Source organism: Larus michahellis, chromosome 5, assembly GCF_964199755.1.
Source record: "Larus michahellis chromosome 5, bLarMic1.1, whole genome shotgun sequence".
Lineage (NCBI taxonomy): Eukaryota > Metazoa > Chordata > Aves > Charadriiformes > Laridae > Larus > Larus michahellis.
In genome coordinates, this window is record NC_133900.1 from 30,249,007 (window position 1) to 30,265,725 (window position 16,719).

General features: G+C 38.3%; 1 protein-coding gene across 1 annotated transcript in view; it reads left to right on the forward strand.

Moving 5' to 3' along the window:
* PAPSS1 (3'-phosphoadenosine 5'-phosphosulfate synthase 1) overlaps positions 1-9,360 on the forward strand; it is a 46,919-nt gene extending 37,559 nt beyond the window's left edge. The window contains exon 12 of the mRNA XM_074589402.1: positions 8,330-9,360. Coding sequence (XP_074445503.1) covers positions 8,330-8,468 — 139 coding nt within the window. The 3' untranslated portion in view covers positions 8,469-9,360. The remainder of the gene's footprint in view (positions 1-8,329) is intronic.
* The last annotated feature ends 7,359 nt before the right edge of the window (positions 9,361-16,719 follow it).

Sequence of the window (16,719 nt, forward strand, 5' to 3'; positions counted from 1 at the left end):
CTGGAAAGTCCCCTTTTCCCTCCCAGGTGCTGAAATATGTTGGCACAAATTGCTAAATCCACAGAAAAATGTTATTATAATGGTAAGACTAGCTTTCTGATGGTTTATCTTTCTAAATATGCTTCTTAGCTGTCAGGTATGCATCAGATATGATGGAAGACAAACAATGAGAGAGTGCAGCAGGGAGAAGATACTGGACAAGAGAGGGTGACAAATAGCTATTTGCTCTATTTAACAATAATGTAAAATGATGCCCTAAGTCCATTGTATGTGCCAGGGTTTTCATCTGGGAATTATTCTTTTTTTTTAAATCCAGTTACAGGACAGGTAATTTCACCTTCTGCATGTTCCAATATTATTTTTCACTTATGTGGCATAGCGGAGTCCAAAACTCACTGCATGTGTTGCTGTGGTGCCAATGAGTGGGACTGGGAAGATGACTTGTCATTTTAGTTTAAACCTCTTTATTCAGATTATTGAACTGTACTTTTATTTTACATCAAACTGCAGTTGAAGTTAGTATGGAAATACAAACTGTTGAGCAAGGTGTTTTTCAAAAAAAAGTTGTATTTTTTTATTTTCTGACTATTTCCTACTGCTTCTAACTGAAGAAGTACGTCTGTACAACACAGTTCATCTTTGAAAGTATGAACTCAGCACGGGATGGATTGATCTGTAAAAAATGAACCCATCTCTTATCTTTTCTTCGTCAGCTGCTTATGCTGCAGTTGCACTGAGTATAAAAGTCTCCAAGGATGTTGCTGTGGCTTGTCACAGTCAACCATCAAATTTTATTCATCAACTTGTGCCTTTCTTACCATGAATTATAATTATTAGTAGATAGCGTGCTGGTTTAACCTTGATTGTAAGTTATGTAACTGCTTTATATTTCAGCAGTAAATTCCAAGTACCTGAATTGGTCTGCTTTTATTTTCAAAAGCTGCAAAGAGTTATTGTCTCTTACATAACTAAATATAACTTTATGGTATGTTCTGTTGTTTGGAAGTTGTAAGCAGCATGATAAAGGCAAATGTGTTGAAGCCTGACAAGACTTAAAATAGTTTCACTGTGTATTACTCTATGACGTCCATATGTGTTTAGAAATTTGATGATTTGCTACATTGCAGATGTTTTAAAATTGGAGTTTATCAGGGAGGCTTATTTAGCTGTTTTAGTTTGCTGATGTTATTCTTCCTTCCTCCTCCATCCCATATAGGCAGCATTCCAGCCTAAGGTTCGCCTTAGTGCTGTGAAGCTTCTCTTTGGATGGTATTGATTCTGTGATCATCGATACTGTACTTTTGGCAGGATAGAGTTGATTTAGATCAAGGGGAGTAAAATGGTACCTTTGTCATTAGCCAGAGCGAATGATAAAAAAAAATATCTGTGGTAACAGGTTTTACCTGTTGTCACAGACTGCATTATGCGCACCTTATTATCCTTTCATCATGCCTACAGGGGAACCCTTTGGTTTGAGGCATTTTTTTTCCCTGTTTCTGCCACTGTCTTAGAAAAAAGACCATGTTGCTATTATATGCAGTTTTGTCCTGCTGCTGTCAGAATGTAAGACCACTTGTCCTGCCCTTCCCCAGATACGGTTTGTAAACTACAGGGCGGACTGGAGTATGGCAGCAATCCTCTAGATGGCAATGCGGACACATGCAGACTCCCTGAAGAGAGAGCCATTGTTGCTCCTGCTTGCCATAGACAGAACACTGTGGTAGGCTCCAGGAAAAGTTAGAGCTTGGGTGGGTGCAGTTGGCTGCATTTCAATGTAGTCTGTGTAATGCTGAAAATGTGGCAGACTCCTGGACCATGTGGTGTTTGACTCTGTAAGGAGGATGGCAAGGAACAGAGGATTGGAAATATGAGAGGATCAGTACTGGTGGAAGACCCTTGGGTGTGAAGTAGTGATGTTTGTAGAAATCTTTCCTGAACTCACCACTTACCTGATGAAAAACACAGCATGAAAATGTGGGGAAGTGGTTTGTATGCATAGAAGCATTGCTCTGACTTGTTATGGAAATTAGTACCTTGATTTCTATTGCACCTTTCTCAGTTTTTTGTGGCTTGGAAACTTGGCAGCCAACTAGGCAATTCAAGAATTCACATCACTAATGGATGCACACAAGGTTATGGCAAGTGGGTTTCCCTTGGACTGAGCTATAGCTGAGCTGTGTGTCTTAGCTTCTGGAATTAGTTATTCTCTCCCCGAGTGGTCATCTCTTCTATTCTTTCAGGCTTCCTAGACTCCTCTATCTGGGAAGGTGCTTGTGAGAAGCCATAATGGACACCATGTGCTGTCTTGGGTGTCTTTCTAATTTGGCAGAGTTGACCCACACCTGGCTTGGTAGCAAAGACATGCAGAGGTTATTGCAGTTGGACTCCTTGCTGATATTAGTGAATTATCTTTCTTCTGAGGGCAATACCAAGCCATGGGGATGATGGGGGATGAATCTTTGGCTAGTGGTGACAGGTTACCAAAAGCTTGATCCAACTGCTGGAAGTTGGGGCTGCAGCATTAGAAGTGGCAGAGAATTGCTTTGCTTGTGACATCTCTAAACATTCATGCTCGGCTTTTATGAGAAAGATGTAACGCTTGCTGATAGCATTCCATGTATGCCTGTGGGAGTGGAGTAGGTTTTCATATGCTGGGTTGGTACCGGTCAGCTACATACCATAAGATACTGGGCAACTATGTGATACCTTGCTGTGGCTAAGCTGCTCATGACCTGGTGGCAAGCCTGGGAAGCATCAAAAAGTCTCCCAATGGCCCTGCCTCCAAATTAGTAACAAAGGCCCTTACTTCTCAGTTGTACTGCCTGTAATTCTAAGAGGTCATTTTTTTTTTCAAGGTCTTCATCTCCCAAAGGTGTCCACACAAGTGCAGTTTTGTGGAGTTGGTGCAGAAGTTACGTTTCTTTCTCACTTCCGTTAGTATTCTCCAGAACACAAGCTGCCCTTGGAGTTCCAGTAGACCCAGTATCTCTGCTTGGGAACAGTCTGGAGAACATGACTGTTAGCTTTGCGTGTCAGCGCCTCACGCTGCTGGTTGAGTATTGAGCTGCTACGTACAGTGCTGTGTTGGAGCTGAAGTCACTTAGCAGCAGGTGTATCAACATGTACCCCTTTTATAAGTAAAGGCATTGATATCCCAGTTGCATTCAGAGATAACCATAGAGCATTGCGTGTGAGGAAAAGTGGTAAGAAAAGACTGATGTAAAAGCCTTTATACTAGCAGCACAACAATTGTTGCAGAGTGGTTCTGAAATTCCTTCGGAAAAACAGTTAGTGTGTTTCTGCAGCCAAAAAGGCCTCTCAAACAGTTACTACAGACGAGTGTAATCTGGGATTGGTGCCTTAATAATAGTAGTAGTTCGGGTGAGCAGAGATTCCCAATTCTTTACAGAAGATCAGTCCTATAAAATGCAGCCACAGACTGCTGCTGAGGGAAAAAACTCAATTAAGAAAGGAAATTAGTCTGGCAATTAAAAAAAAAGCCACAGCAGTGTCTGGAAAAGTATATTTTTTTTTTTTCTTTTTTTGTCCTGGAGGAAAACTGATGAGGTCATTTTGGCTAAAAGGAACCCATAAGTAAGGTTATCAGAGCAGACTGTTCATGCTTTCTGTAAAATGTGAATGAAGCATGGGTATCTGTGAAAGAAGAGATTTTAACTTTATATAGTTTATTCCCAGGACCTTTAATTTGGTTGTCATGACTGTTTAATACTAGCAAGCCATACTTACAGGACAGTTGTTCCCACTAAGTACATACTGTTCCCAAATTTGTTTGGTGTAATACCTGATTTTTAAAGTGGTAGTAAGAGGCTGAGACAAGCACGCTTGTCTGCCCTCCTTAATTTAGCTATGTGAAATATGGTTTCTCAATTAACATTAATACATAATTTAAGATACATTGAAACACTACAGCAGCTTAGAAGACTTAAAACCTTCCTGCCAGTCAGGAAGGAATTTCATTCACAGCAGGTAAAGGATTAGCTTTGCATATGTTGATGTTAATCACATTTTTATGTTCTACTTTCCCAAAGAGTTTGTTCATGGCCAGTTAGGTTTTGAACCTAGCTGATACTAGCTGGTTTGTTCAGCATCATGGGGGATTCCCAAGGCGTAACACAGACTGACATAACAAAGACTTGACACTGTAAGGGGCAATGTTCTGTTCCTGTAGGATTTATGGTCTAAGTCATGACTTGATGCTGCAAAAGCAAATTTAAATTCAGTGAAAATCCTTCTGACAATGGTTGTAAGGTTAGATTTCACCTCATTGACATATCCTGTTCAGGAAGCATGAAGCTGGAGAAGGAGAATTGTTAAAGGACTGAACCCCAGATAAGGAATTGTCCTAGCAATTAATCTGAGCTAAAGTTTACAAGCTAAGTAGAACACAGCAATTGTTTTGAAGCAAGAACAGGGTGAATAAGTCATGTTATTGTTTTATTTTCATACATTTGTTTCAAAAAATGGTATTTTTATGAATAAGCAAAACTATGAATGACTCTTGTATTTAAGAGTAATTTCTTAAGACCACCAGACATTGCCCTGCACAGAAAATGGGAATTCTAAGAAGGTCATTTGCACAGTGCCAGATACCCTAACAGGTCAGGGTTCCCAAGATTATGACTGATCTTTACTGCTCCCAAGTGAAAAATCAATTACCTAATATATTTTATACCTAGATTAAACATGTAGAGACTAGTTGTTGAAGAGGAAAAAAATATTCACCTTGGTCACTGTTGTTAAGGTACTGTTGGTGCCTGTATGTGCATAGAACTCTGCCTGTGGAAGATGGGCACAATCTGAAGTGGAAGAAAAAATTCCTTTTCTCCTTTTGCTAGATGTATGAGAGCACAGGAAAGTTAGGTATTTTTTGTCTGCCTAGCTCTGTCCCGCATAAGTAAGGAGATTTCGCAGCGTGTGTATGTAAGGCTTTTTCCATACTGTGAGTGTAACAGGGTTCTAGGATGCTATGCCACAGAGCAAGTATCAGTCCCAACTTAATATGTGTCAAGACTGGTTTTCTGTTGAAAAGGTTTTGTTGTGGATTTATTTCTGCCTTTTTTATCCTCTTGTTTTTGGAGAATGCTTTTAATTGTATTAATACTAGTCAAACTCAATTGGTAGTGAAAGGTCAAATCAATGTTAAAAGCGTTTACTAACATACAGCATGGCACAAAGAAAGCTAATTCCAGCAGCCACTGAGTAATAATTTCAAAGTCACTTAAATCCCATGCTCAGAAAAGGCTTGGGTTAAGTTTCATTGAGAGTCATTCCAAATCTCACTTGAGAATGGAATTTGGATGGCTTTGGCATTTATATTTCATAGCAGCTTTAATGGTCCAATGTTTCCCCCTCTCATATACCGCTCAAATCCATTTTAAGTAGAGTAGTTCCTAATATCCTCAAAATTCTCCGTGAACAAAATTACTTGACTTTTCTTCCTGATTTCTTTTTCCACAAAAGCAAATTACTCATACTCGTAGGTTTTATTTCAAAATGCTTGTGGTTCACATCACACCACAGTGCCAGTACTGATAAGGTATTTCTGCTTAGTGGAAATCTCAGTTTGTGATATTCAAGAGATTTGATTTTTACCACTGGTAAAGACAATGAGTATTGAGTGGTTATTCAAATGCTCTGTTTTAAGTATGGAAGTGGAGACTGAACTGGAAACAATAAAATTGCAAATGCAGTATATTTTAAAAAAATGCAAAAATTACTGTGTTGTTTCAACACACAGTATATATTGCCAAAGCTCCATTTGAGTCACTTTAGTGATTACTTGTTAAGGGATTATTACATTTTTTTAAAAAGAAAAATCCATTTAAAATAGAAGTTTGGGATAGTGAGAGGGCATCATTAGTACTTTTGTACTTTATAATAGTACTTTTGAAACATTTCTAGAAATGTTGTGAGATGCTGAATGTGTGCTTGCAGCCCAGAAGGCCAACCATATCCTGGGCCGCATCAAAAGAAACATGGGCAGCAGGTCAAGGGAGGCGATTTTCCCCTTCTACTTCACTCTGGTGAGACCCCACCTGGAGTACTGCATCGAGCTCTGGAGTCCTCAGCACAAGAAGGGTGTGGACCTGTTGGAGTGGGTCCAGAGGAGGGCCACGAAGATGATCAGAGGGCTGGAGCACCTCTCCTATGAAGACAGGCTGAGAGAGTTGGGGTTGTTCAGCCTGGAGAAGAGAAGGCTCCAGGGAGACCTTATAGCAGCCTTTGAGTACCTGAAGGGGGCCTACAAGCAAGCTGGAGAGGGGCTTTTTTCAAGGGCATGCAGTGGTAGGATGAGGGGTAATGGCTTCAAACTGGAAGAGGGTAGATTTAGATTAGATATTGGGAAGAAAATTTTCACTCTGAGGGTGGTGAGGCACAGGAAGAGGTTGCCCAGGGAAGCTGTGGATGCCCCATCCCTGGAAGTGTTCAAGGCCAGGCTGGATGAGGCTTTGAGCAACCTGGTCTAGTGGGAGGTGTCCCAACCCCCATGCCCAGGGGGTAGAACTAGATGATCTTTAAGATTCCTTCCAACCTAAACCATTCTATGATTAAATGATTTTCACTTACGTTTTTCTTTCCTTTTCTTACAATTTCTGTCTTCTTTTTGTGTTTCTTTATTTCTTGATATCTCCAATTGCTAGAGCTGTATTTTATGCATCTAGGGATAAGAGGAAGCTAAAGGAATTGGGGGTCTTATTGAAGCAAACTTATATGGCATATCTAAATTTATTGTCTTAGTACCTTTATTTCACTTGTAGGGTATAGGCGGAAGTTGAGTGTAGTTCTGAAAACTTAACAGGCAAGGAAGGGATAAAACAGCTACATTTTTTTCATGCTCGAGCTTTGGTATTGCTAGCTGTGGAGAAAACCACACGTGGAGAAACTTTATAGCACTTGCTCTGCTTTTCTTTTCTTGATCTTCTGAAAACTTAGTATTTCTTCACTAGAATTAACCAGGCTTATCACTTCCCCACATATATTTTATGGAAATGGTTCATCGCAAAGAACGCAAGTTACCTTCAATCAGTGTTAGTGAACAGTAGGCATCTCTCTGCCAAGGAACAAAAATGAGAGCAATAAGAAAAGAGCGTGTATGGCAGTGCTGCTGTGTAAATGTGTACAATCCAAATCAAAAAGTTATGGGGCTAGTGGTTTTGTGAAACGGAACTGTGGAACGCTATCTGCATCTTGCTAACTTCCATGTCCTACTGAGCATAGCTCAGCACTTAGAGCCAAGTTCTGCCCTCTGATGCACACACTTGGCTCTTCTTTCTATCTAAGGCATGTTCATCTGAGATCAATATTTGGCTTTTATTTCAAACAGACAAATAAAGAATGAGTAATGCATACATGTTGCAAATTGAGCAAATGGTGTAAGTGAAATTGCATATTTAATTTAAGAATAAATAATTTTTCCTTTGGAGTCTTTGGTAGAACTCTGGCATTCTTGTCTTGCTTTTACTGTTTCAGTCCTTTGAGGAGTAAGACTTTAGCTTGTGGATCACTTATGATCACATACCTGAGAATTTAATTTAGATTGTCATGTTAACAATGATAAACAATCCTGATCTGGGTTCATTTGTGCACTTGTGCTACAGAATTCTGTTTTTTTTAGGGAAAACAGGGAAATCTTTAGAGGAAGGTATTTTTATTATTCCCCTGCTTTTTTTCTTTATTATGAACTGTATGTGCCACGTTACTGATATGCATATATATGTATATACATGCTCAGTGGCTTGCAGTGGCCCAGCTGCAGCAGCTGTGGAGCTTTCCTTTGGACTCTGGGGCTTTTACATTCTCTGTTCTGCAAACTGTCCTTCACTAAGATTTTGTGCAATGTTGTTTTTTCATATTCTCTAATGGCACTGGAATGATCTCCAACCAGCACATTGGGCTGGTCTGCTGCCATGGCAGTGCAAAATTGGATGGCTGCTGTTTCTTGGCAGAGGACCGAGACAGGAGGTGGAGGAGATGGTTCTCTCTCAACAGCAGCTCCCTGTTCCCTCAAAGAGAGCGAGCCAGGCTAGATGGAAGCATAGGCTCAATTCATTCCGCAGGAGAACAGTTGGATCATGCTACTAAACCTCAGGAGTTACCTAAGCTGCATATTGCAGAGGGTGTATATTCTAGAGATTTACTGACATTGCTGGCCAAATGTCTGGAAATGACAGTTCCTATACAGCATTATACTCACGAGAAGAAATTTGTATAGTATCAAGAAAGCAGAAGGAATGTGAACAACTTTGCCTGCTTTTAAAATATGTTCTTTTTTTCCTCTCCCTCGTTGCCCCCACTCCTACTCTCTCAGCCATGAAGACTTTGAATTTATATCGGGGACCCGCATGCGCAAGCTGGCTCGAGAAGGACAAAACCCACCGGAAGGCTTCATGGCTCCTAAGGCTTGGACTGTGCTGACAGAATACTACAAATCCTTGGAGAAGGCTTAGGCCTCTTATTAACTGCAGATCAACCTTTGACGCCTGATTTATTTACGAGAAGGGGACCACACAGTCACCGTTCATGTTGCTTTGTTGTGGTGTCTGTCAGGAAGTTCTTCTCTGAAAACAGACTCTTTCTCCCTAACTTAGCATCATTCTTTGCCTGTCCTTATGGGTTCTATTATGTCCTGGCACCTAACTAGCTGCTGGGTTTAATGTCTTCTCTTTTATTACAGTTAATATTCTTGCAGTAGGATTTTTAACTCTTGTCTTTTTTTATATTTTATTGCCTCTGTCCTATGAGTTCTGCAGCTGTTAAATAGATGCAGCTTTTTTCATATGTTATTTAAACTGCTGGGTAGTGTCTGGTTTTAGTAGTTTGTAGGAGAAAATGTAATGGTTAGACCCTTAACTATGGATAGATTATCTATAAATCAAAAACATAAATAAGCTTCAAAACATCCATAAAAGTGTCCTCATCTTTATCTCATCATCATCTCCAAAAGCACTTAATGTTAATTTCTCACTATATGTAATCAAAAAGCAGAGTTTTTTATGTAGCATAACTAACCTTTTTTGCTTTTTTTGTTTAGTTTTGGAGTCCATTGAGTTGTCTGGTGATTCTCTTCTGCTGTGGACCTGTAAAGATGGCCAAGTAATGAATAAAAGAAAATATCTAGTTTTCGTTTCATAACTACTCCATTTTTTTTTTATATATGTTTGTTGCCATAGGCGTCAGTAGGGAATGGTTTATTTTATTTGATGTAACTTGCCAGGTTTTGATTCCAGATATACTTGTTCAGTCTACTACAACTTGAAAAAAAACTAATGGCAGACCAACCTTGAATTCATGTTTAATTATTGCTAGAAAAATAAAAAAAAAAATCCTTAAGTCTTGTAATTTCCTGTGGTACAAATGCTGAGTCCTGAGGTTAATTTTCTGGCTGTTTTTCAAGGTCTCCAAAGAGTAATCTCCTTCTCTTGGTTCAGCTTTGTTTGCTTGAAGAACAAAGCATATGTTCTTCTTCTAGGATTCTTCAAAAACCCCGAAGTTGTCTAATTCAGTATGTGAAACATTAACTGCCAAAGGAAAACAAAAAAATCTTTAAGTGTAAGGTAACACTGACCTATTGGGATCTTTTCAGTCGTTTGCAGGTAATCAGTGAACAGTCGTAACCTTTATCAGCTACAAACTGTCTCGTATCCTTCTCGCGAAAACTTACTTTTCTGTTTTGTATATAGGAGGAATGAGCTCAACATTGTTTTCGGAATGTTGATACTGGCCTGCTACTAAGCCTGGATGAATCATATGTTCATCTAGATTTTTTTGGACAGGAGGAAGGTTGTGATGAGGGGAACTGTGTATGAGACGAATGCTACTTGTAATCTTAGTTTAATTGTTCACAGTAGAATTTAAGACAAATGCTTTCTCCCTCTGTCTTTGGAAGAAATGTAGAAAGTACCTTGTAATGGGATTCTTACCTCTGACTGATAGAAAGTAAGGCAGAATTAGGAAGAGACAAGGGGCATGTTTATTAGCGAACCACAACAATTACATGAGACTGTGTTTTGGTAGTGTAAAGATTATTTCTTCAGAATTACTGAACAGATTTTCTTTAAACTTGGCTTTCTTTTTAGATTGTATCAATATGTAGGACGTGCAAAATCCAGAAGAAAGAGTCAGTTCATCTGTGTGCAGCTGTTCATGCAAAACTTCAAGTTTAACTATGAAGGTGAACAAGAGTTATCAGCTGCTAAAACGGGATTTGCTGTTGGAAGTTGGAGTTTGGACTCTTTGCTGTCAGGTTTGATTCTTCTGCTAGGTATGATGAAAGATAATAAAAATATTTTGGCAGAATAGCAAACACAGGTGAAAGTCTACAGAAGTTAATGTTTTAAAAATGTTACATGTGCTATATGAAGTCCAGAAAATAAGTAGTAGTGATGAGCATGAATGTGAATCATCCTGTAAAGTTAATTTAGAAGCAGGAGTGCCTTCAAGCAAATTAATACGGTGATAACAAGCAGATCTAGTTTTCATACTTAGCTGGTTTGATGCTGAGGCCCTTTGCTTAGAGAGCTCCTGGAAAGCATTCCTTGCAAGTCTCTGTATTAAAGAAGCTTTCAGGTTTATTCTAACTTTAAGCCAACAGCCAAGGCATTCACGGCATAATGCTGATTAAGAACAGGAGCATCTGGTTGATTTGTGGGCAAGGACTAGCTCTATACAGTATTTTCCTGTATCATGTGAGTTTTCACTGTAGAGTTCAAATTTCTCCTCTTGTCTGCAGCTGCCTTATTTAAGGAAGCTATACCCCAGAAATTATTCTTTTGTCAGTGTTTCTCTTTCTTTAGCTTTTCTCTGTCTTATCTCAGTGGGTAGCATTGCCAGTTGTCCAGTCCTAACATGCTGTTTTTAACAGTAGATTCAACTTCCTTAAGGGTGCTATGGCATTTGAGGCTCTTCTGAGACAACAGTTGGGTGTCTTCCAGGACTAATGGGTAATGGGGGCAACAGGACTAATGAGGTAATGCTGTTTGCACCCAACACCTGTCTTTCCACACCTGCTCTATCACCAAAGAGCAATGACCTCAGAAACACACCATATAGAAGTAATAATACTCTTGAGCCATGTGATGGATATGAGGACAAGCAGGAACTAGCTTTCCAGCTGGGAAAATAAAAAGCTCCATTGCCTCATTTCTTCAGTTCCTAAACCAACTATTTTTTACTAGAAAAATAGTGATATGTACATGAATCATGAATCTAAGCAGTTATATGGGTGTGTTGTTTTGAAGAACTGCAAAATCAAACTTCCAAGTATGCCCTTTTTCTAAAGGTCATTTTGCTTTAACAATCAAGAGGAGTTTTACTCTGTTCATTAAGATGAAAAATGTCAAAAAGTGTTCCCTTTGTCTCCTACCTTTTGTCTCTACATTGATTTACCTTATAAATGGTTCTTTACCTACTACTCTTGCACAGAATAATTTATGGCTATTATCCTGTGCTTTTTGTACAGTCTCAGCATGATTACTTCTAGTTGATCATTCTGATGTATTGGATGTGTGATGTATGAAAGTAGTAACACCGTTGATCTGTTTAGCTGATACAAGGACAATCTGGACCCAGCTTTCCAAAATACAAGGATTAATGAGGTAGATGGAGATTACCAAACCCTAATCCTCAAGGTTAAATCAATGGTATGAAATTATTACCTCTCCTAGGTGAAATTATTAATTCCAGATGAATTTGATTCCTACAGTACCTATAAGCAACTTGAAAAATGCAAGTTTTTTGTGGAGAACCTCATGACTGAGAATTCTGTTCTCCTGTGTGAGCTCCCATATGCCTGTTTTTGACTAACGTGAATATTTTGGGTAACTTTTCAAGAAAGGTTCTGCAGGTTGTGATGGGAAAAATAGTAGATGAATACTGAGGATGCTGACTTCTGTCTGATTTTTTTCCTTTCAATAGGGGATCTGAGCACAAACAACTCAGTAATGCATCAGAGATGCAAAATTGAAAATGTAGACTAGGTCACATTTTTTTATTTTTATTTTTTGGATGCAGTTTGGAGCTAACTAAGCTTCTGCATCTGGAATAATTCCATAGAGGAGGGGGAGGAAATCAGTGGATGTCTTGGCGTGGTGGTGGAAATACAACAGGTCTACCATGAGCTGTGTAGCCAATACTGTAACTGGCTTGAGTTTGGACCTCCCTTGCATTTCATATTTCCTTAATTTCAAAAAGTTCCACAGGTGGGTCACACAGAGGGTTAAACTTACTGTCTTCCCATGCTACAAAAAGAATAAAAGTTACTTTGAGCATCCTGACCAAATACTAACAGTACTCCATATCCTTTTCCCTTCCTGATGGATTAAAGGTGCTAATCAATGTGTTTCTCCCTTTCCCTGTAAATGCTGACAGCTTCAAAAATAAGTTTGTGTGTGTGTCACTTTCAGTATTTACACCCGTGGCATCCCTTCTATTTCTGTTCATGAATCTTTAAACTTTTGTGCTAGGCACTGTAGGAACACAGAAAAAAATCTCTCATCTCTGCTCACCTGTGAGTCAGAAGATAAGTTTACTGCATCTATGGCACCGTCTTCAAAGTCAGGGAAAGGGAAGACTATTCCTTCACTTAATATATGTGAATCTACAGGAAAAAATAAGATGTAAACTGAATCTTCATTTAACTTTACATGCATGTCTACTACTATAGGCACGGGGTTTACTGTGGTGGTTGAATACTAGTAAGAGTTGTGTAGGAATGGTATTCTATTCCTCAAACCTGGCACAGAATCCTTCACCACCACCTGTAAAATAATAGGGACTTCAGCCTGGAGTGAGTTGGCTGAATTAAATTGTGGAATGAAAGCAACTGATAGCTCAGAATTAGTATTTTGTGGTACTTTATAAATTGGTCTCAGAAACTTGCTTACCAGAACTCCTGATTTAGATGCTGTCTAAGAGGAGAGCGACACTAATTCCGTTTTTTTCATGTTTAGAGTTTTTTACAAGATGGAGCTGAGAAGCTAGATTGCCAAGGGTAAATTTAAAGCCTTCAGTGGCCAACTTGTTTGATATGAGAGTTCCTTGCCAGCAGCCAAACAGGTGTTGGAAAAATATGTGATTTAAAGGAAGACTGTGCTGAGGTTTCTGCTCGGTTGTAGTGTTTTACCTTGAAGAAAGCCTGAGGGCTGGAATAGAAGGGCCTCTTTTAAGTTTGCTTTCTCATTTCACAAAAAGCTTTTTGATTATGAATATAGCTGGATTTTTACTAGGCTTTTGAAGTGTCCATTGAAGGGGTTTTTTTGTGTCTCCTGCAAACTCTATGTCTGCTTTTGTGGTATTAGGATTTTTTTTTTACCTGTATCCCTTTTCATTATTTAGTCTTTATTAAAATCACTTTTTTCTTCTTTATGGGAGGGTATATACGTGCACGAGCCAGAATCATGCCTTCAACATTTCCAGAGCTGTTTGCCCTAGAAACCTCATCTTGATATCATTTTGAAGTTGAGTGGGGAAGGCAACTTCACTGAAAGCTAGAAAACACTGCTTTAAAGCCACATCTGGAATTCTTAGACAGTAAATGGCTCCAACTTAAAACAGAAAATGCAGATATTTCATATGCTATAAAACTCTAGGAGCCTTGGATTCAGTATAAGGACTGTCACCCGACCTTCATGTTAAAATCCCTCTACATAATGCTTTGAAGTATGATTGCAGTCAGAATGCTACCTGTCTATGTATAAAAGGAGGAAAAAAATAATATCAGTTTCAGTATAAACTTCAGTGGGGTGGGAGTAGTGTCCAAATCTTCCTTTTATCCTCTGCAAACAAAGCTGTTTTCTCTGCGGAGTCCTACACTCATCACTCTAAATTGCACTGTATGAGAATAACACAAACATTTTGGCCACATCCACTTATTTTCATCTCGTAACAGCAGTTATGATTGCAAGTAAAAGAATTTTAGGTTTTGCTGAGTACCTGCAGATTTCCAGGTTTTCTACCCAGATGACCTGTGCCTGAATTTTTGTGGTCTAAATCAGTTATTTCTGTAATGATTGATAGTAAAGTTTGTTGCAATAATTGTGATGAGACAGATGAGAGATACCAGTATCCATGTGTTAATATTGCCCGAACATCATTGGTGCATTTTATATATTACAAAACATGACATTTTGTTCAGGAGGACACTCCTGAACATGGAAACATTTCTCTGATTTCAGGAGTGCTCCTCAGGGAAAGAGAAAACGTTTAGGTTTTTGTACTTAATTTGATTTCATCAACAGCTTTCTCAAAGGCTTAAGTGGAAGTAGGAAGGACTCCTTAACCCTTAAACATTGGGTTCAGATGGGTTGCCCACTGTAGAATGGAAAACTGAAACTGGATAGTCCACAGAAAGTTGTTTGCAGGATTGGTCACGTGTCACTGAGTTTTGCCTTGCTTGTAGTTCATCTACCACCTGTGAAAACCAATATTTTGATCATTTGATTCAATTATTTCCAGATAATGAAGACAATCATGAGACAACATCATGTTCAAGCATAACTTTCCACTAGGAAAAGTTTAGCACTATTATAGTTTATATTTAAACTAGGATACAGTCTGAGAGATAGTGTTACATGAGGAAAAATTTCCTATCATACTATGTGACAGCAGAGCAATAAACATGTCATCAGAGTCAACATCAGAAGTACAGTGCAAAATGCTAAGTATTATTGACACTTCTTCATTAGAGACAGTTATAAATAACTCCTTTGTTCATTATTTCTTCAAGGAAAAATACTGCTTCTTTCTGAAAACTGAAAATCTGTTTGCCTTACTTGGTAGTTAGAGACACTCAGAATGGCAATGATTCTTCATAGTTTTTACTGTTTTGCTGTGCGTATTTTTAAATACATGCATGCTTCTGAGTTCCACAATGAAATGGCTTTGCAAAGAACATTAAAGTTTCAAAGTTTTTCTTTGTAAACATTCTTGGCTATTTTACTTACAGCAGTTTGGTCATTTTTCCCTCTGTACAAATTAAAAAAGGGTCTCATAAAGGTCAATCTTATGTAGAGATTGGGTACAGAATTTTCATCTGCTATTAAAACAACCGTAGCTGGTTTCCTTTTCATACAAACTTCTGGTTCAGGGATGTCCTTCATTTGTGTCATGAGGATTTCTTGTCAAACACTTCATGTGCTGGAGAAAAGTGTATTTAAAGATGATGAGTTGATGGTGGAGAATTCCAGGACAGTCTCATTCAAGCAATAACAATGGAAGACCAGATCTTGTAATATGTAATTATTTCAAAAGAATATTTTGCCTTTTCTATAATCATAGTTGGGATATAAATGCAAATTCAAAGCAGCATGTTCTGTCTAAAAGATGTATGGAAAGAAACAAACATTCTTCAGTCAGTGGTTTTCTGGAAAAAACCCCACTTCCTTTTCACATTTTTAATGTACTTGAAAAATGAAACATAAATGTCCTGATCTTTCCATTTCCATATTTAAAGATGTGTCTTGATGTGGGACCAATGTGTTTTCTTTCTCTTATTCAAACAGTTGCAATGTCTTCAGTTTGAGGATTTGTGAATATTGGAATGTACTGAAAATCGTGGTATATCTCGACCAATCCTACACTACACAGTTTCCAACAAGCAAGTTCATCTTTTCATTTAGACATACTTAATTTACTTTTTTCACCTGTATGTAACTTGCAACAATTCCTCGTTTCAGATTTTTCTACATATATGTGTAACTAATGAAAGAAAATTCAATCTCTTTACCCATTCTTGGTTTGATTATTATCCTACATGTGTCTGTAGATCTTGAAACTAATTCTAAGGAAGTAAGTGCCTTTCCACATTGATTTTGTGACGTTAACTCTGGAAGATGTCGTTGATGTTCATTAATGTGAACTTGAAGAAAGATCTGGCTGCCTGTGGAGAAATGAATCTGATTGTATCGAGATCAGACACTGCAGAGTGTCTGCTAACTCTCCTCTCTCTAAGTCTGTGCCTGAATGTTAGAATATACAGAGTTTTTATTTTGACAGAAAAGGGGTAAGTCACTGTTTTCTTAAATGTGATGCAATGGGGTTTCCAAAGAAATAGATTTGTCTTAACTAGTCAAAGAAAAAAACATAAGCTAGGAGCTTTTTAGACAGTGGTTTACAAAATGATCAGTACACATTAAAGAAGGCCTGCCCACTAAAACCCAGAGATTTTTGCCTGTGTATATCCCCAGGGAGACTACTACTAACGTGAAGAATTTCAGCATCGAAGAGGATTTTATGCAGTATGAATTTATTATGCATTTCATGGTTCCTGTGGAATTTTCAATGTCTGCTCAATCTACATGTGCAATTTTAATAAAGTATCTGCTTATACTATGTTCCGCTTTTGTATCTTTTTCTTCCTTTTCTCATAAAGCACTCTGTTATTGTTTCAGGCTGAAAATTTTCTAGACTTGGATGTGCCAAGGGAAGCATTGCAATTTCCAAAGGGAGCTCATGCAGTTCACAGTTTCATCAATCAGCCATGAAAACTGAGAGAAGGGGCCGAAGAGTGTTCTATGACAATGGAGTTTGATTTTGGTCAGGGTCAGTATAACAGGGGCTTACAATCTTTTTTTTGTTTTTTTTTTTTTTTTTTTTTTTTTGTTTGCAGACTACTATAGGTGTGTAGGGTTTGGGTTTTTTCTCCTTTGATTTTTTTTTTTTTTTTTTTTAGTAAGTGTTAGTCAGCCTGTAATCTTGTTCTTG